The sequence below is a fragment of the Ovis canadensis genome, chromosome 10 (assembly GCF_042477335.2).
Source record: "Ovis canadensis isolate MfBH-ARS-UI-01 breed Bighorn chromosome 10, ARS-UI_OviCan_v2, whole genome shotgun sequence".
Lineage (NCBI taxonomy): Eukaryota > Metazoa > Chordata > Mammalia > Artiodactyla > Bovidae > Ovis > Ovis canadensis.
In genome coordinates, this window is record NC_091254.1 from 85,716,496 (window position 1) to 85,737,818 (window position 21,323).

Here is a 21,323-nt window from a genome sequence, read left to right on the forward strand (position 1 = left end):
CAAGCCTCTTATCCTTCTCCATCAGAGGGCAGACAGAGTGAAAACCACAATCACAGAAAACTAACCAATCTGATCACATGGACCACAAAATTGTCTAACTCAATGAAACTATGAGCCATGCCGTGTAGGAGCACCCAAGATAGATGGGTTATGGCGGTGTGTTCTGACAAAATGTGGTCCACTGGAGAAGAGAGTGGTAAACCACTTCAGTATTCTTGCCTTGAGAACCCCATGAACAGTATGAAAAGGCAAAAAGATAGGACACTGAAAAATGAATTCCCCAGGTCAGCAGGTGCCCAATATGCTACTAGAAATCAGTGGAGAAATAACTCCAGAAAGAATGAAGGGATGGAGCCAAAGCAAAAACAACACCCAGCTGTGGATGTGACTGTTGATGGAAGCAAGCTCCGATGCTGGAAAGAGCAATATTGCAAAGGAACCTGGAATGTTAGTTCCATGAATCAAGGCAAATTTGAAGTGGTCAAACAGGAGATGGCAAGAGTGAACATCAACATTCTAGGAATCAGCGAACTAAAATGGACTGGAATGGGAGAATTTAACTCAGATGACCATTATATCTACTATTGTGGGCAAGAATCCATTAGGAGAAATGGAGTAGCCACCATGGTCAACAAAAGAGTCTGAAATGCAGTACATGGATTCAGTCTTAAAAACGACAGAATGATCTCTGTATGTTTCCAAAGCAAACAATTCAATATCACGGTAATCCAAGTCTATCCCCCGACCAGTAATGCTGAAAAAGCTGAAGTTGAACGGTTCTATGAAGACCTACAAGACCTTCTAGAATTAATGTCAAAAAAGTTGTCCTTTTCATTATAGGGGAGTGGAATTCAAAGTTAGGAAGTGAAGATACACCCAGAGTAAAGGGCAAATTTGGTCTTGGAATACGGAATGAAGCAGGGAAAAGGCTAATAGAGTTCTGCCAAGAGAATGCACTGGTCATAGCAAATACCCTCTTGCAACAACACAAGAGAAGACTCTACACATGGACATCATCAGATGGTCAACATTGAAATCAGATTGATTATATTTTTTGCAGCCGAAGATGGAGAAGTTCTATACAGTCAGTAAAAACAAGACCAGGAGCTGACTGTAGCTCAGATCATAAACTCCTTATTGAAGAATTCATACTTAAATTGAAGAAAGTAGGGAAAACCACTAGGCCATTCAGGTATGACCTAAATCAAACCCCTTAAGATTATACAGCGGAAGTGAGAAATAGATTTAAGGGACTAGATCTGATATAAAGAGTGCCTGATGAACTATGGATAGAGGTTCATGACATTGTACAGGAGACAGGGAGCAAGACCATTCCCAAGAAAAAGAAATGCAAAAAAGGCAAAACGACTGTCTGAGGAGGCCTGACAAATAGCTGTGAAAAGAAGAGAAGTCAAAAGCAAAGGAGAAAAGGAAAGATATACCCATTTGATTGCAGATTTCCAAAGAATAACAAGGAGAGATAAGAAAGCATTCTTCAGTGATCAGCGCAAAGAAATAGAGAAAAACAATAGAATGGGAAAGACTAGAGATCTCTTCCAGATAATTAGAGACACAAAGGGGACATTTCATGCAAAGATGGGCTCAATAAAGGACAGAAATGGTATGGACCCAACAGAAGCAGAAGATACTAAGAAGCGGTGGCAAAAATACACAGAAAAGTACAAAAAGATCTTCATGACCCAGATAATCATGATGGTGTGATCACTCACCTACAGGCAGACATCCTGGAATGTGAAGTCAAGTGGGCCTTAGAAAGCATCACTACAAACAAAGCTAGTGGAGGTGATGGAATTCCAGTGGAACTATCTCAAATCCTCAAAGATGATGCTGTGAAAGTGCTGCACTAAATATACCAGCAAATTTGAAAAACTCAGCAGTGGCCACAGGACTGGAAAAGGTCAGTTTTCATTCCAATCTCAAAGAAAGTCAATGCAAAGAATGCTCAAATTATTGCACAATTCCATTCATTTCACACACTAGTAAAGTAAAGCTCAAAATTCTCCAAGCCAGGATTCAGCCATACGTGAACCGTAAACTTCTAGATGTTCAAGCTGGTTTTAGGAAAGGCAGAGGAAGCAGAGATCAAATTGCCAACATCTGCTGGATCATGGAAAAAGCAAGAGAGTTCCAGAAAAACATATGTTTCTGCTTTATTGACTATGCCAAAGCCTCTGACTGTGTGGATCACAATAGACTGTGGAAAATTCTGAAAGAGATGGGAATACCAGACCACCTGACCTGCCTCTTGAGAAATCTGTATGCAGGTCAGGAAGCAATAGTTAGAACTGGACATGGAACAAATAATAAAAGGAGTACGTCAAGGCTGTATATTGTCACACTGCTTATTTAACTTATGTGCAGACTACATCATGAGAAACACTGGGCTGAATGAAGCACAAGCTGGAATCAAGATTGCTGGGAGAAATATCAATACAATATTATAAATTAATTAGCCTCCAATTAAATAAATTTATATTGAAAAATAAAAATAAAAGTTATACATTTTCTTAAAAATAAAAGGATTACTCGGACAAATATCAATAACCTCAGATATGCAGATGACACCACCCTCCTGGCAGAAATGAAGAACTAAAGAACCTCTTGATAAAAGTGAAAGAGGAGAGTGAAAATGTTGGCTTAAAGCTTAACATTCATAGAACAAAGATCGTGGCATCCGTTCCCATCAGTTTATGGCAAATAGATGGAGCAACACTGGAAACAGTGGCTGACTTATTTTTCTGGGCTCCAAAATCACTTCAGATGGTGATTGCAGCCATGAAATAAAAAGACAGTTACTCCTTGGAAGAAAAGTTATGACCAACCTAGACAGCACATTAAAAAGCAGAGACATGCAGAGACATTACTTTGCCAACAAAGATCTGTTTAGTCAAGGCTATATTTTTTCCAGTAGTCATGTATGGATGTGAGAGTTGGACTATAAAGAAAGCTTAGCACCGAAGAAATGATGCTTTGAACTGTGGTGTTGGAGAAGACTCTTGAGAGTCCCTTGGACTGCAAGGAGATCCAACCAGTCCATCCTAAAGGAAATCAGTATGGAATGTTCATTGGAAAGACATGTTGACATGAATCTCCAACACTTTGGCCACCTGATGCGAAGAGCTGACTCATTGGAAAAGACCCTGATGCTGGGAAAGATTGAAGGCAGGAGGAGAAGGGGACGACAGAGAATGAGATGGTTGGATGGCATCACCGACTCAATGGACATGAGTTTGAGTAAACTCTGGGAGTTGGTGATGGACTGGGAAGGCAGGCATACTGCAGTCCATGGGGTCGCAAAGAGGACATGACTGAATGACTGAACTGAACTGATGTATATAAAAATGAAAATAGCCCTCTGAACATCTTTTCTACTCACAATGGTAAATAAAGGAGTGATGAATTTTGTGATAAATATTCCTTCAAGTACTTTTTTTTTCCATTCAGCTGACACATCAGTGTTAAACTCTAAAACCTGCTCAGATTCCTGAATTTTATCAACAAGCATTTACCTTAGCCCACTACCCTATATGATTATATAACAGAATCTTTTCCTTTTTCCTTTAAGCCCCAATGTCCACCAATTAATAAAGTAAACAGCAAATGTATTAGATTTCTTAGCAAGTGATTAACAAAATAAATACCAAATTTCAATGAGTTGATTTTTATATAACACATTCTTTGTGGAAAGTTTATACAAGTGTTTCCTGTAGGGATATTTTAATTTATTTTTTACTGGAGTATAGTTGCTTTACAATGTTGTGTTAGTCTCTGTACAAGGAAGTACATCAGCAATATGTACATATATCCCCTCCTCATGGACCTCCCCCTCTCACCAATCCCATCCCCCTAGGTCATCAGAGAACACTGAACTGAGCTCCCTGTACTATCCAGCAAGTTCTCACTAGCTATCTATTTTACACATGGTAGTGTATATATGTCAATCCTAATCTCCCCATTTATCTCCTACACCTCCCCTACATGTGTCCACACATACGTTCTCTACATCACCATCTCTATTCCTGCAAATATGTTCATCTGTACCATTTTTCTAGATTTCACATATATGTGTTAATATATGCATCATTTTTTGTTTTCCTTTCTGACTTACTTCACTCTGTATGACAGATTCTAGGTCCATCCATGTCTTTACAAATGAGCTAATTTCATTCCTTTTTGTAGCTGAGTAATAATCCATTATATATAGGTACCATAAATGAGATGAAAAGACAATCCTCAGAATGGGAGAAAATAACTGCAAACTAAGCAACTGACAAGGGATTAACCTTCAAAATATACAAACAGCTTATGCAGCTCAATATCAAAAACACAAACAATCCAATCAAAAAATGAGTGGAAGACATAAGTAGACATTTCTCCAAAGAAGACATACAGATGGTTAACATGAAAAAAATAGTCTATATCACTAATTATTAGAGAAATGCAGATTAAAACTACAATGAGGTATCACCTCATACCAATCAGAATGGCCATCAGCAAAAAATCTTACAATAAATGCTGGAAAGGCTGTAGGGAGAAGGGAACTCTCTTGCACTATGGTGGGAATGTAGATTGATATAACTACTATGGAGAGCAGTATGGAGGTTCTTTACAAACTAAAAATAGAACTACCATATAACCCTGGTAGTCCAGGAGCCCCACTTCTGGACATATACCCAGAGAAAAACATGGTCCAAAAGGATACATATGAGGACATATGCTCCCCAGTGTTCATTGCAGCACTGTTTACAACAGCTAACATGTGAAAGCAACCTAAATAACCATTGACAGGAATGGACAAAGAAGAGGTGGTACATACATACAATGGACTACCACACTGCCATTAAAAAAGAATGAAATAATGCCATTTGCCACAACATGGGTGGGCCTAGAGATTGTCAGGCTGAATGAAGTAAGTCAGAGAAGGAGAAATATTGTAAAACATCCCTTATAGGTGGAATCTAAAGAGAAATTATACAAATGAATGTATTTCTGTAACAGAAACGTACTGACAGACTTGGAGAATGAAGTTACGGTTGTTATGGGGAAGAAGAAGGGGGAAGAGATAGTTAGGGAGTTTGGGATCAACATATACACTCTTCTATATTTATAGTGGGTAACCAATAAGAACCTACTGTATAGCACAGGAAACTCTGCTCAGTTATGTGGTAGCCTGGATGAGGTGTGGGAAAGGGATTTGGAGAATGAATACACATATATGTATGGCTGAGTGCCTTTGCTGTCCACCTGAAACTATCACAACATTGTTAATCATCTATGTGTGCATGCTAAGCCACTTCAGTCATGTCCAACTCTTTGCAACCCTATGGACCATAGCCCATCAGGCTCCTCAGTCCATGGGATATCACAGGCAAGAATACTGGAGTTGGATGACATTCCCTTCTCCAGGTATCAAACCCAGGTTTCCTGCATTGTAGGCAGATTCTTTACCGTCTGAGCCACCAGGGAAGCCTAACCATTTATAATCTAATATAAAATTATTTTATTATTTATAATTTTAAAATTAATTAGTATTATTATTTATTATTATGTCCAATGTTCATAGTAGCAAATATTTATAATAGCCAGGACATGGAAGCAATCTAAATGTCCATCAACAAATGAATGGATAAAAAGGTATTTAAAATTTTAGATGAAGACATCCTTTAAACACTATGTAATATTATATATATTCTAAGCTCTTGTGAATACAGTGAGTCATGTTAATATTAGTCACATGTTAAATTAATCACACAGCTGGAGATGAGATAACACTGTGAACTCAAGGTAAGAAAGAGAAGGAATCTATCCCCAGACACTGGATTCCCCCTGCTTAGCTTCTCATGTAATTAGTGATACCCAACAGATGAGCAATGTGGTGAAGGGGACTTTGCCTACCTGCAAGATCAATAAAAGCCAGAGCTTATTCAGACAGAATTGCAACGATCTGAACCACAGAGTAGGGATCTGTTTCTAATCCCATTGCCCATCCATATAACAATATAAGATTTAGCTAAAGCAACCTATTAGAATAGACAATACCCAGAGAGATGATATGGGGTGGGAGGCGGGAGGGGGGTTCAGGATTGGGAACTCATGTACACCCATGGCGGATTCATGTCAATGTATGGCAAAACTAATACAGTATTGTAAAGCAAAATAAAGTAAAAATAAAAATTAAGAAAAAAAAAAACAATAGACAATACCATGTATTTACAGTGGCTGATTTTCTGAATGTGCAATCCTGGTTTAACTACCAAAATCCAGTGCACAGTAAATCAAGAATCTCCATTCAACTTCTTTCTTCTAGATTTTAAAAATAATTGTTCTAGTTAATTCACAGAGCAAATGCAAATCAAACTCTTAAACCTGTTGAGACATTACTGAATTATGCCTGGAAGCCCTAGATGCTCACACAGGCTCCTTGTAAGCACCTCAGACTCTCATATAATAGACGAGAGAATTCAACTTTACCTGAATAGGCGCCTAAATACCACTTCAGATCAAGCATCACACCTGTCTCTCCTTTTCCATATACCCCAAAATACAGGGCACTTTGTAATTTCGCCCTGTGAAACAGGGAAGAAAAAAATATTATGCTTCAGACAGAATGTATTAAAAAAAAAAAACACAACTCAATTTGGGAAATGTATTTTATGCTAGAAAAATGGTTCCCAGTTCACAGGACTCTGTGTTCATCTACCTTATAAATATTCAATTTGAATCACAACCTTCAGTTCTCAAAATCATCTATGAGGAAGCTGCTAAGGGTCAGATATGGGGAGAAACAATGGGAGCATTACTCTCCACCAGCAGGAACTTTACTTTTTCTTCAGGGGAACTATGTGAGGGTCAGAAGAAGAGGTTGAACAAGCCCCTCCCCTCTCCACCTGACTGTGGGAAAGTGAGGTTTCATGCAGATTTCACAGCACTTTGGGTCAGATCAGGAATCACTCACCAGTATGCAAGCCACCAGTCCTGCAGGACGTAGGCAACCTGGAGCAGGAAACAACAGTCACTCACACACTGACATCACTGAGCCTCACACCCGCTCACTAGGATGGGGGACAGAAAGGCTCCAGAACACGGAGATGGTCCTCCCAGCTCAGATCTGTGCCAAGCCCCAGATGGCCACAGGTCAGGGGAGGGCATCTTACATTTTAAACTCTTTAAAAGATATTCTTTTTTCCCTGGAACTTCTCTATCATGTACATAATACCGATAAGCTTCACTTATTTTGCTCCCAACAGATAAGCTATTTCAAAGCAAACCCAAGTGAACTGCAAAATGCTGTAATCGTAGTGCAAATGTTGGGATTTTTCCAAGAAAAAAACATTTGACAGGTACTATGATGGTCAGCTGTCTGTGTCAGCTTGGGCAGGCCAGTGTCCAATGATTTAACCAAACACTCGTCTAGATGTTGCCATGAAGGTATTTTGTGGGTGTGGTTCACATCCATCATCAGAACTTCAGTAGAGGAGATCACACTCAACACTGTGGTGGCCTCATCCAGTCAGTCAAAGGCCCTAAGAGCAAAACCTGAGGCTTCTTGGAGGAAGAAGAAATTCTGCCTCAAGACAGCAGGGTCAGCTCCTGCCTGAAGTTGCAGCCTTCAGGCCTGCCTTTCTGATTTCACATTCACCCAGCTAGATCCCACAACTGCATGAGCCAGTTCTTTGAGGTAAAATTCTTCATATACATATTAAACATAATAATAACATAAATACAGTATAAATATGTAAATACCAAGCTGAGGGCACACACCAAAATAAATGTCCTTATTTACCTGAGCTGTGATGTTCACTAGAACAAGGAAAATGAGGATAAACCATTGAACACTGGCTGTGAAGTAATCGTTGTAGGTCTTAATACCAACTTTTCCTTCCAAATGGTCTTCTAGAGGAATTGTGACCTCTATATTCTCAGTCTGGGAGGAAAAATGGCAGTGAGAGACAAAATTTTAAATAAGGAATCCCCAAAAGTAAAAATTTCAACAAAGCCCTCCACAGCAAAGCTGTGGGGAGACAGACACATCTCATACACGAGTAGGAGTGCAAGATGGTCCATCTCCTATGGAGAGGAGTGTGGGAATATCTGGCCAAACCATGTGTGCATTTATCCTTGGACCCAGCCATCCCACTCCTAAGAATCTGTTAGAAATAAGAAAGTATCATTTTTACAAGGTTATTCACTGTTGGGTGGCTTTGCTTAAAGTCAGTCATGATTCTCAGCAGAAGCTTGTTCCAAAATAATACACAAAATGATATGAAGCTTAAGTATCCTTCCAGATAATTTGTGTCACTCAATCATAGAAAGATGAAACATACAGTCTACTTGTGGTTCAAAATACTAGCTAAATTCAGTAAACTGAGGTCATAGGGTGAATTTGAGTAAAATGGATTTGGATAGTAAGAGATAAGCATATCATCTGAATCTATTTGATTCCTAAATTTCAGAGAGTGACTCCTGAGTCTCAAAACTGAGGAATTAATCCAAATGCTTATCAGAATCATCCAGAGTTTGGATACTGAAGAATACCCATGTATGTTTTTAAGGGAGATCTAGTGCATTTCTGCATTTCTGTCTGAAGGACTTAGAATGCATTATAGAGTCACAAGAGCCCAGGATGTCCTCAGCTCTCTCCTGACCATTGGGATTCAAGGTAGATTAGACGTGGTTCTCCATCTTAAAGGATAAGAAAGGAAGATGGGAACTAACTCTAAAGTCTGCTGTTTGTCAGGTTCTTTGCACATGCTACCTCTGATTCATCATAAATCATCTGATGATGAGGCAAAATTCTACCATCAGTCACCTACAGTGCTAGAACATTTCAATATATAGGAAAAGTAGCTGATTTAATGTGGCAGCATCAGGACTCAGCCTAAGCGGGTCTTCACATTAAGCCTCTGGATGCATAAGGGAAGCTGGGGGCCACCACAGTGAGTAGGATATAACTATGGTAAATGGATATAACTGGTAAGTGGATATAACCATGGTAAATGAAGAGTTCACATATCATGGTGAGTCACATAGCAGTACACCCACTACTAATCTCCATAAGATCCTCCATCCTACACCTGAAGGAGTACCACAAGCAGGCTTGCTCCCGTAATGCTCTTCTAACTCTACCAGTTCCATGGAACAGGGCCTTGGACTCTTAGGATCTACTTTAGGACAAAAGAAGATGTTACAAGTAGAACAGACTGAAGTTCCATGAGTCTACCAAGAGCAGACATACAGCGGCATGTTGCGTGATGAGAAACTCACATCTTGGAGCTCTGGAGCAGCACCTCTCACCAAGGGTCTGGACTGATTCTTCAGGGTAGAAGATTCCAGATCTGGAGATGGTTCTTCCTCATTCCTCTTTAAAAGGAAATCAAAATCTACCCCAGATTTCAGGAGTCCAATGTAAGTCCCACATTGTACTATTTTGCCCTAAAATAAAGAATTTGAGAGGAATATATTTGCATTTGATAATAGTAATATAATCTGAACACTAATCAACTAAAGTTAACTGGTCATAAATTATGATCTTCCTAAGAAAATGATCCTTGGGTCTGACATTGTGGTTGACAAATCTAATGCAGTTCAACTCTACACAGAACAGAACATTTTATTCTCTGCTAAACCCTGTGTTAGGTTCCGAGGGACATGAAAGAAATGTGTGATGATGTATTAAGAATGGAGGCCACAGACATAACTACTGTGGGCACTTAGGGAAGCAAGAAATACAGAGGTTGGTGTGAGGATCAGCACAGTCTTTTTAGACAACATGAGAACTGAGAGACACCTCATGTGAGAAGCAGAATTTTTTTAAAAAAATTAATTGGTGAGGATATTCTAGGAAAGAAAAATACTGACACAACTACACAGGTAATAGTCATTCATCAAAACTTCACTGACCACTGTCATTTTCATAGTATCATGCGCTCAGCTGGGACAGGACATGTAGCAACCAGCCCTGGGCAGAGAACCCAGGAGCTGCATCTTCACAGTATTGTACAGCTTCCCCACAAATGCAGGAAGTTCCCAACTGAAAATTCAATATTCCACCTGTTGAAGCAACTAAACAAGGAGGCCATGAGATTGGGGTGGTGTTAATGCCTTGGCAGCCAGCAAACCAAAATCTAAGCCACAATCAGTGCACCCAGATCCAAGAAAAAGACTTAGGAACAACCAACCACAAACAGCCAGCAAGGTTTCCCCAAATCAGGCCTCTGTTTAAGCTACAGCCAATCTAATCATTTTCTTTGAACATGTGTGACACATCCTTGCACAGTTTCCCTCCCTTACAAAGTTATATAAAATAATATGCAGATATTTTCACAATTTTCTCACCCCATGAAACAAGACTCAGCTGATTTAATCAGTGTCAAACAAAATATTATAAAAAATCCTAAAATGAAAAATTCATAAAATGAGAGCAGCTCTGGTTAAGACAAGTCAGGTGGAAGATGAGCCAGGACCCTCGCTGGACCCCCTCTCACCCTATCCCCTGAGGTGGCCCCTGGGAGAAATTCAGTGAAGACTTTGGGTGCCATCTGACACTGCAGAACTGGAAAATTATTCAGGATACATTGTGTTATTTCACTTGGGAGGCAAAATTCATGTACCTTTTAAATGAAATTACCACTTTCCACTTCACATCTGTAAGATGCCCAAGGAAATGACTAGTGGGTACAAAGGTTGCTACTGTACTCTGCAAGTAAGTACTGACAATTTCAAAAGGACAGCCATCCTCTCCCTTCTGTGAATGGGACCAGATGAATAGTAAGGAATCTTTTAAATCCCACATCAGACCATATCACCCCTCTGCTCTGGACTGTCCAAGACTTCCATCCCACTTCCACCCACTGCCCAGTGCACAGAGACCAGCTCCCTCCACATCCCCCTGCTCAGTCTCCCCAGACACACTGGTCTTCCTGTTGTTCCTCCAACCTGCCAGGTCAGTTCCTTCCTTAGGACCCCCTGCCTCAGACCCACCTACCCCAGGTGATTGCATAGCCCCCACCTTCATGTCACTCAGGCCATGTGAGGCAACAGCTCTTTAAGCAGGCAGCCAGGATGTCAGCTCCACCCTTCTCTCTTTGTCACATTTGGCTTCATAAGAACAGGAGCCCCATAAGGCAGGGCTTTATCATCCTGCTGCACAGGCTCCCACACATATTAGGCATGGAAATAGACAGTGAGACCAGCAACTGGGGACATCAGCAGAGTGGGTGTCTCTGACCTGGGTGCTCAGATACCCAACCTCGCTTCTGGTGTTAATGGAAGATGCTCTTTAGCAAACTGAGTATGACAATCACATGGCTACAAACAGGTCTTAGTATCTCTAATTTCCAAATAACATACTTTGACTTAAATCCTGGAAGGGGAAAACAAAAAGTTCTTTATAAAATAGCATCATTAGCCTTAACAAATTTCACAAGAACAGTGATGACTCAGTAACCCTGTGGTAGCACTTTTATATACTTTAGGGTTTATGTGGCTCAGAGTATAGTAGTGACATTTCTACAGGTCTTTGGATTCATCGCCAAAGGCATGAACACCACCTTTGAGAAGAAGGAGCTGGAAAACTGAGGGAGAAGGTGTTTACCATGAACCCAAGGAGAGTGACCTGCTGAGAGGCCTGGCTTTCAACATACCTCAGTGCTAGCAAGTTCCACAGGCATCTAGAAATTACTTACACCTTTCAATATCAGAATCCAACTTGCAGCTTTTAGGTACTGCCACTGATGCGTCACTAAGATTGTGATCTTCTCCCTCAAGGCTTGACAAATACACCTACAAATGTAAAATGTACAGTACACAAAAGCAGATTAATGGGGCTGCTCCAAACCGGGAACATATTTTGTAAACATGAGACAAAGACAACACAGCAAAGATCTGTAATTTAAATACAAAATCAAAAATACAAACTGAATAAACATAAATCAATAAATCTGGCTATGTCCTCACAGTCATTGGCAGCAAACTTTAAAGAATAGTTAAACTAAAAATTTCTAAAAAGCAGTCCCGTGAAGAAGGCACTAACAGCTAAGGCTTTTTTGCCTAAAACTCAGCTTAACCCATTTACATGTTTCATAAAGAAAAACAATTAATACTGGAATTCTAAAACTTGGCTGAACTAAAACACTTTTATCTCTATGTAGGAATGGAAAAATGGAATCTATGTCATATAAAAATATGTACATTTATCTTAGGCAGTTTTCTAGATGATTATTCATGATTAATGATGTACATACTCAAAAAAAAAAAATAGATTCTTGGTAACTTTTGCCAGAGTGTATTTTCTAGATACTTCTTCCAAAATAGTACTAGATATAAGATTAATGCCAGCGTGGCTTCCATCAGTCTCTACAACATTCCCAGTCCCATCCAGGAAGCAAGTCTTTTTTCACTAGGGCTGAACACCTTCCAAACATGAAAATGAAAGAACGGAATCCAAATTACAGCAGGAATCATCCAACAGCAGCTTTAATTTCTTTTCTACAATAAAAAAAAACTGCTGCTACTTTTTATTATTATTTTTAATATAAATTTATTTATTTTAACTGGAGGTTAATTACTTTACAATATTGTATTGGTTTTGCCATACATCAACATGAACCAGCCATGGGTGTACACGTGTTCCCCATCCTGAACCCCCTACCCACCTCCCTCCCTGTACCATCCCTCTGGGTCATCCCAGTGCACCAGCCCCGAGCATCCTGTATCATGCATCAAACCTGGACTGGTGATTCATTTCACATATGATATTATGCATGTTTCAATGCCATTCTCCCAAAGCATCCAATCCTCTCCCGCTCCCACAGAGTCCAAAAGACTGTTCCATACATTTGTGTCTCTTTTGCTGTCTCACATACAGGGTTATCATTACCATCTTTCTAAATTCCATATATATGCATTAGTATACTGTATTGCTGTTTTTCTTTCTGGCTGGCTTCACTCTGTATAATGGCTCCAGTTTCATCTACCTCCTTAGAACAGATTCAAATGTATTCTTTTTAATGGCTGAGTAATATTCCATTGTGTATATGTACCACTGCTTTCTTATCCATTCATCTGCTGATGGACATCTAGGTTGCTTCCATGTCCTGGCTATTACAAACAGTGCTGTGATGAACATTGGGGTACATGTGTCTCTTTCAATTCTGGTTTCCTTGGTGTGTATGCCCAGCAGTGGGATTACTGGGTCATAAGGTAGTTCTATTTCCAGTTTTTAAAGGAATCTCCACACAGTTCTCCATAGTGGCTGTACTAGTTCGCATTCCCACCAACAGTGTAAGAGGGTTCCCTTTTCTCCACACCCTCTCCAGCATTTATTGCTTGTAAACTTTTGGATAGCAGCCATTCTGACTGGCATGAAATGGTACCTCATTTTGGTTTTGATTTGCATTTCTCTGATAATGAGTGATGTTGAATATCTTTTCATGTGTTTGTTAGCCATCTGTATGTCTTCTCTGGAGAAATAACTGTTTAGTTATTTGGCCCATTTTTTGATTGGGTCATTTATTTTTGTAGAATTGAGCTGCAGGAGTCACTTGTATATTTTTGAGATTAATTCTTTGTCAGTTGCTTCATTTGCTATTATTTTTTCCCATTCTGAAGGCTGTCTTTTCACCTTGCTTAGAGTTTCATTTGTTGTGCAGAAGCTTTTAATTTTAATTAGGTCACATTTGTTTATTTTTGCTTTTATTTCCAATATTCTGGGAGGTGGGTCATAGAGGATCCTTCTGTGATTTATGTCAGAGAGTGTTTTGCCTATGTTCTCCTCTAGGAGTTTTATAGTTTCTGGTCTTATGTTTAGATCTTTAATCCATTTTGAGATTATTTTTGTATATGGTGTTAGAAAGTGTTCTAGTTTCATTCTTTTACAAGTGGTTGACCAGTTTTCCCAGCACCACTAGGTAAAGAGATTATCTTTTCTCTGTTGTATATTCTTGCCTCCTTTGTCAAAGATAAGGTGTCCACAGGTGCATGGATTTATCTCTGGGCTTTCTGTTTTGTTCCATTGATCTATATTTCTGTCTTTGTGCCAGTACCATACTGTCTTGATGACTATGGCTTTGTAGTAGAGCCTGAAGTCAGGCATGTTGATTCCTCCAGTTCCATTCTTCTTTCTCAAGATTGCATCTCATTCGAGGTGTTTTGTATTTCCATACAAATAATTATTTGTTCTAACTCTGTGAAAAACACTGTTGATAGCTTGATAGGGATTGCCTTGAATCTATAGATTCCTTTGGTTAGTATACTCATTTTCACTATATTGATTCTTCCAATCCATGAACACGGTATGTTTCTCCATCTATTAGTGTCTTCTTTGATTTCTTTCATCAGTGTTTTATAATTTTCTACATATAAGGCTTTTGTTTCTTCAGGTAGATATATTCCTAAGTATTTTATTCTTTTTATTGCAATGGTGAATGGAATTGTTTCCTTAATTTCTCTATTTTCTCATCGTTAGTGTATAGGAATGCAAGGGATTTCTGTGTGTTGATTTTATATCCTGCAACTTTACCATATTCATTGATTAGTTCTAGTAATTTTCTGGTGGAGTCTTTAGGGTTTTCTATGCAGAGGATCATGTCATCTGCAAACAGTGAGAGTTTTACTTCTTTTCCAATTTGGATTCCTTTTATTTCTTTTTATGCTCTCATTGCTGTGGTCAAAACTTAGAAAACTATGTTGAATAGTAGTAGTGAAAGTGAGCACCCTTGCCTTGTTCCTAGCTTTAGGGGAAATGCTTTCAATTTCTCACCATTGAGGATGTTTGCTGTGGGTTTGTCATAGATAGCTTTTATTATGTTGAGGTATGTTCCTTCTATTTCTGCTTTCTGGAAGGTTTCTATCATAAATAGATGTTGAATTTTGACAAAGGCTTTCTCTGCTGCTACATTTTAAATGCAGACCCCTAGGAAGTGGTGCCAGTCCTATCCAGGAAGTTGGTTTTTTGTTTTTGTTTTTTTTTTTTTTACTTGCACTGAAAACTTCTGAATGTGGAAAGATGAGAGTCCAGACAGTCCTCATGAGAGTGAAAAATCACCCAAGGCTAAAGGACACACAATTTTCTTAGCCAAGATCTCCTCAGAATTCAAACCTCAGTGTTTTGTTGTTATTGTTGTTTTCATAGTACCCCTCCAGACTGCTCCTACATTTTAAAGGCAGACCCCAAGGGACTCAGCCCCAGTCTCACCCCAGAGGGTCTACAGTCCCTACAAGGAAGTGAGTGGGTGGGTGCAGGGCCCCAATGACCACGGGCAGGGCTCTAGGCAGGTACTCTGGGAGTCTGAGCCCCGTATAGCAAATCTCACAAACCTGGGCCAGAGCTCAGCCTGTGAGTGAGTCAGATGGAGAGTCTAGAGGCAGCAGACTGCAGCTCAGTGCCTCTCACGAGCCTGATGACATCAGACAAGTGACTAAACTTCAGATGTTTTTTAGGGGACTTCCCAGGTGATAACAGTGGTTGGGAATCCACGTGCCAATGCAAGGGACACAGGTTACATCCCTGGCAGCCTGGTAGGGGGAATAAGATCCCACATGCCTCAGAGTGCCTGAGCCTGTGCATCACAGCTAGAGAGGCTGTGTGTCACAGCAGAAGATCCCACATGAAGCAAGAAGATCAGATCCTGTGTGCTGCAACTAGGACCCAATGCAGTCAAATAAACAAATAAAAATTAATTAAATACAATGCTATTTCTCCAAACCACTCTACTTTCCAAGTTTTTAGAGTAAATATTTCCAAATCATGCCACAAAAATGATTGATTCAACAGTCAGTTATTTAATTGTTATTCCTATGTAAGGGCTGGGTTAATCTTATAATAACCACACAAAAGTGAAGTCCCTTGGTCATGTCTGACTCTTTGCAATCTCATGGACTCTAGCCTGCCAGGATCCTCTGTCCATGTGATTTTCCAGGCAAAAGTACTGGAGTGAGTTGCCATTTCCTTCTCCAGGGGATTTTCCTGACCCAGGGATCGAACCTGGGTCTCCCACATTGTAGGCAGACGCTTTACCATCTGAGCCACCAGGGAAGTCTAGAAGCATGGAAGTACACCAGTCTGGAAATACACCAGGAAGTATAATACCATGTATAATTCTATAACGGACTGCGTTAAGAGTGGATACATCCAATGGTACAGGGATGTGTACCAAATAAAACAAAAAAGACAGAGTCCCCACCTTCATTCATCCAGTCAGCAGAGGTTGTTGAGGAGCCAGGCACTGCCCTACATGCCAAGGAAACACCCGCTGGTCAAGACAGGAGACAACTCTATGTACCATGTAAATAGGGACACACAGAACGAGTATAGAAAATGCCCTTTCAGGCCATGACATGTGCTGTGAAGGAAAAGACAGGGGGGCTGCTGTCTTAGATGGGGAGACATGGGAGCGCTGAGACTCTCTGGGGAAACATCCCTGGAAGAAGACACAGGAGGTACAGGGGTCCTGGGACTGAACAAGCCGGGCTGAGGCACATTTCTGCATTCACAGCTTATGGGGGCTTGGCGGGGGTACTCATAAATGGTCAAGTGCCGCCCTCTGTGGGCTGTGGGAAGACAGGGGGCACAGGTACCCACTGGAGGAGCAGGGGGAACTGCAAGGCCCGTTTTTCACCTTCTTTCTGTGCCCTGGCACACTGTTCCCTAGCTTGGGGACAGAGGGACCAGAATACACAGATAGGGGTGGGAAAAAAGTGAAAATGAAAGTGTCAGCTGCTGAGTCATGTCTGACTCTTTGTGACCTAATGGACTGTAGCCTGCCAGGCTCCTCTGTCCATGGGGTTCTCCAGGCAAGAATACTGGAGTGGGTAGCCATTCCCTTCTCCAGGGAGGAGTGAGAAAGGGCCCCCACAAAGCCAGCGCAGCTGGAAAGGCTGATGGGCATAGACGGCAAAGAAGCCTGGTCTCTGAGGACCTGGCACTGCTTCCTGAGCATGGCTGGCAGGTGTCTGTGAAGGGCTGGAGCCGGAGGGTGAGCTGTGTAGACAGCAGTGTGGGAGTCTGGTCAGGACAGACCCGAAGACCTGATGACACAGGAGGCAGGGGCCTGGTGATGTGGGGCTGAAACATGTTAAAATCCAAGCTAGATACAGGTAACACTGCATCAGTTCCCTCTAGGCCGCTAACCTTCTGTAGGTGACAGATCCACACAATGTCTGCAACATATAGATGTAAATTCACAGAACCTTAATAAACGTGGATGTATATTCACAACTGAAGGAAACTGTTAACAGCAATTAGAGTGTGATTCATTCACCTGTAATATAAAACAATCCCCATTACTAATACAAAATACTCCCTGGTGAGCTGCAGTTCATGGGGTCACAAAGAGTTGGCCATGACTGAGCGACTGAACAATAACCCCACTACTAAGCTTCGACATGCCCACCATCACTCATAGCATATTATTCCATCTAACTTTCTAACTAGAGAACATTCTCCCCTTGCTGCTGAGTGACTTCATAAACTGCCTCATGCTCTCTACTCTAAGTTTCCCTAGAGAATGTGGCTGTGATTAGCAAGCAACAATCTAAACAAACTTGCTTCCATCGAGTGTACGTTTCAAGTCATTAAACCCAAAATGTTTAAGAAAACTTTACAAATACTTCCTGTGTTCGAATAAGAACTTGGGAGGACTACTGTGATCAGCACACTGTTCTCAGCAATCAGAATGCCTCCCTCTCCCCTTCCCATGACACAGATGCAATGGCCAGCAGAAACTTTTCAGGAAATGATGGAGAACATGTGCAGCCTCACATAAGATGGGGTGACAGCCATTCGTAGGTTCAGGTCAGGGTCCTGGGAAGAGGGAGCCTAAGCTACTCATGATGCCAGGAGGGTGGGGGTGGGCAATCCCTGTCACAGCACTAGCCCCAGTCACTGAACTCATGACAAGTCACAAGGCACTTCTCTAAGGGAAAATTCATCCAGTCAGGATCAAGAGAGGATGGGGAAGGGGGCCCAGATTAGAGAGCTGGAGGCCCTGCCATGTGTCAGCTCCTCTGCTACCTCGTGTTCTGAAAGATTCAATTCTACTATGCAGGTTTTAATTGTGGTAAAATATGTTATTGATATTGTTCAGTCCCTAAGTTATTGATGACTCTTTGCAACCCCATGGACTGAAGCCCACCTGATTCCTCTGTTCCTGGGATTCTCCAAGCAAGAATACTTGAGTGGGCTGCCATTTCCTTCACCAGGGGATCTTCCCAACCCAGGAATCCAACCTGCATCTCCTGCTTGGCAGGTGGATTCTTTATCACTGAGCTACCAGGGAAATCCTGTGGTAAAATATACCTAACATGAAATTTACCATTTCTGCCATTTTAAGCATACAGTTCAGTGGCGTTAAGCACATTCACATTGCTGTGCAGTCATCACCAAAATTCATCTCCACAACTCTCCTCATGCCAGCACTAAGCATGTTTTTCATACGGGCAGCTTCAACCTCTGCTTAGTTGACGTGGAATCCCAGCTCCTCGTGTCCAGAGGTCAAAGCTCCTCACACATCTGCTGACTCTGCTGAAGTTTCTACTTTGTTATTCTGGACCTGCTGTAAATCAGTCATGTCCCCTCAAATTTCACTTGTTGACATCTTAGCCATTAGTACCTTAGAATTTCATAACAGGGACTTTAAAGAAGTAACTGTTACCCTTAATTACTCTGGGCCTAATTTAACCTGACGGGGGTGCTTAGATGAAAAGGAGACTAAGACACAAAGGCAGAGACACAGGCTTGTAAATCAATGCAGTTAGAACACACCCTCTCACCACCCACAAATATAAGCTTAAAATGACTTAACGACTTAAACTTAAAACATGATACCATAAAACTTCTAGAAGAGAACACAGGTAAAATATCCTCTGTCATAAATAATATCTACTTTTTCTTAGCTTAATCTCCCAAGACAATAGAAATGAAAACAAAATAATCAAATGGGACCTAATCAAATGTACAAGCTTTTGCACAGCAAAGAAAACCATCAGAAAACAAAAAGACAACATACGGAATGGGAGAAAATATTTCCAAATGATGCAACGGACAAGGGGGTAATCTGCAAAATATACAAACATTTCATACAATTCAATAACAAAAACAAAACAAACAACCCAACTGAAAAATTAGCAGAAGAACTAAATAGACATTTCTCCAAAGGATATATATATATACAGTTGGCCAACAGGCACATAAAAAGATGTTCAACATTATGAATTATTAGAGAAATGCAAATCAAAACTTCAGTGATATACCACTTCATACCAGTCAGAATGGCCATCATTAAAATAACAATGGCTAGAAAGGATACAAAGAAAATAAAGCTTTCCTACACTGTTGGTGGGAATGGAAGTTGGTAGAGGCAGTATGGAAAACAGTTTGGTGGTTCCTCAGAAAATTAAAAATAGAATTACCCTATAATCTACCAATCTCACTCCTAGGCATATATACAGACAAAGCCACAAAAAGACACATGTACCTCTATGCTCATAAAAGCACTATTTACAACACCCAAGACAAGGGAACAACCTAAATGTCAACTGACAGCTGAATGGATAAAGAAAGCAAGGACGAACGCCATTTTCAGAAACGTGGTTGGACCTGGAGATCATCACACTAAGTGAAGTAAGTCAGAAAAAGAAAGACAAATATCGTATGATATCATTAATATGTGGCATATAAAATATTGCAAAAATGAAACTATCCACAAAACAAAACCAGACCTACAGACCTAGAGAACAGACTCTGATGTAGAATAAATCATCCTTAAACTCTAGACTTTACTACCTATTTTCAAACCTACAGAGTAATAAGCATAAACCAAGGGTCTTTCCAGTCAGTACTCAAAACTTTGCTTCTCACGTGCCTTAAAAAAATGATGGAGGATTAACAGATAAAGAAGCTGTGGTACATATATACAATGGAATACTACTCAGCCGTAAAAAGGAATGCATTCAAGTCAGTTCTAATGAGATGGACGAACCTAGAGCCTATTATACAGAGTGAATTAAGTCAGAAAGAGAAATATAAATATTGTATGCTAATACATATACATGGAATCTAAAAAGATGGTACTGATGAATTTATGTTCAGGACAGCAATGGAGAAACAGACATACAGAAAAGACCTAAGGACACGGGGGTGAGGGAAGGAGGGAGAGGGTGAGATGTATGGAGAGAGTAGCATGGAAACTGAGATTACCAAAGGTAAAATAGATGGCCAATGGGAATTTGTTTTATGACTCAAGGAACTCAAACAGGGGCTCGGTGACAAAGCATAAATAAGCTGGGAGGGAGGTTTGGGAGGGAGGGGACATGGATGTAACTATGGCTGATTCTTGTTGATGTATGACAGAAAACCACAAAATACTGTAAAGCAATTATCCTTCAATTAAAAATATAAATAAATAAAAGAAAAAAAATGATGGTGGAAAAGAACTGCCAGCCAAGTACCAGGTTACCAAGTCCTGTTCTCTGACTTAAAAATTGTATGTCATCTCTTATTCCTGGGGTCTGGATCCATCAACTGCAATTAGCAGGGGGAATCTGCCATTTATCCCTCACTCCCTGAAGCACAGACCCCACTGGTCTCCACACACTGGAACACCTTCTGTATCGTCCTTTCTTGACCTCATCATGATGCAAGATTTCTCTACGATGGATTTTCTGTGGAGGGAAGGGAGGGAAGGGAGGGGCATGAGGGCAGAGTGAGCTGAGTCTCCTGAAGCACAAAGGCTTTCCTGAGCTCTCTTCCCTGATCTCTATAGGGTTCCTGGAAAGCAGAGATGATAGAAACACAGGAGCAAACTCACTGTTCGAACAAGTGCCTGCTGACTTCTACATCCACTGCACTGAATGGATCATCCAGGAGGTAGATGTCTGCATCCTGATACACGGCTCTAGAAAACGTAGACAGATGTCAGGAGAGGACACTTCACAGGCCCTGGGTCTCATCTCTGAATCATGATGGTGTCCAACAACTGCAGGTTCATTCCAAGAGTCCACGGAAAGAACAAAAACCCTGCTTCATACAGGCCCACCCAATGAGCCGGGTCTGTGTGCTCATGACCACTAGGAGCTGCAGAGGGGGAGGGGGAGGATGGCAACTGAAACCCCATTTACCTGGCGAGACTGACCCGGGCTTTCTGTCCTTCACTCAGCGGGGTTCCTCTGTCTCCTATCACAGTTTGATCTCCATCTTCCAGAAGCTGTAAATCCTATGTAGAGATAGAAAAGGGAAAGAGAATAAATTTAAAATGTGTTCTCCTCCTCTCATAGCTCAGCTGGTTAAGAATCTGCCGGCAATCGGG

At 40.8% G+C, this 21,323-nt stretch overlaps 1 protein-coding gene across 1 annotated transcript in view; it reads right to left on the minus strand.

Moving 5' to 3' along the window:
* The window catches only part of LOC138446799 (ATP-binding cassette sub-family C member 4-like), a 175,207-nt gene that overhangs the window by 93,809 nt on the left and 60,075 nt on the right, over positions 1–21,323 (minus strand). Inside the window, 7 exon segments of the mRNA XM_069602131.1 lie at positions 6,493–6,587; positions 6,977–7,014; positions 7,805–7,945; positions 9,286–9,453; positions 11,706–11,802; positions 20,826–20,912; positions 21,136–21,230. Of these exon segments, the coding sequence (XP_069458232.1) occupies positions 6,493–6,587; positions 6,977–7,014; positions 7,805–7,945; positions 9,286–9,453; positions 11,706–11,802; positions 20,826–20,912; positions 21,136–21,230 (721 nt within the window).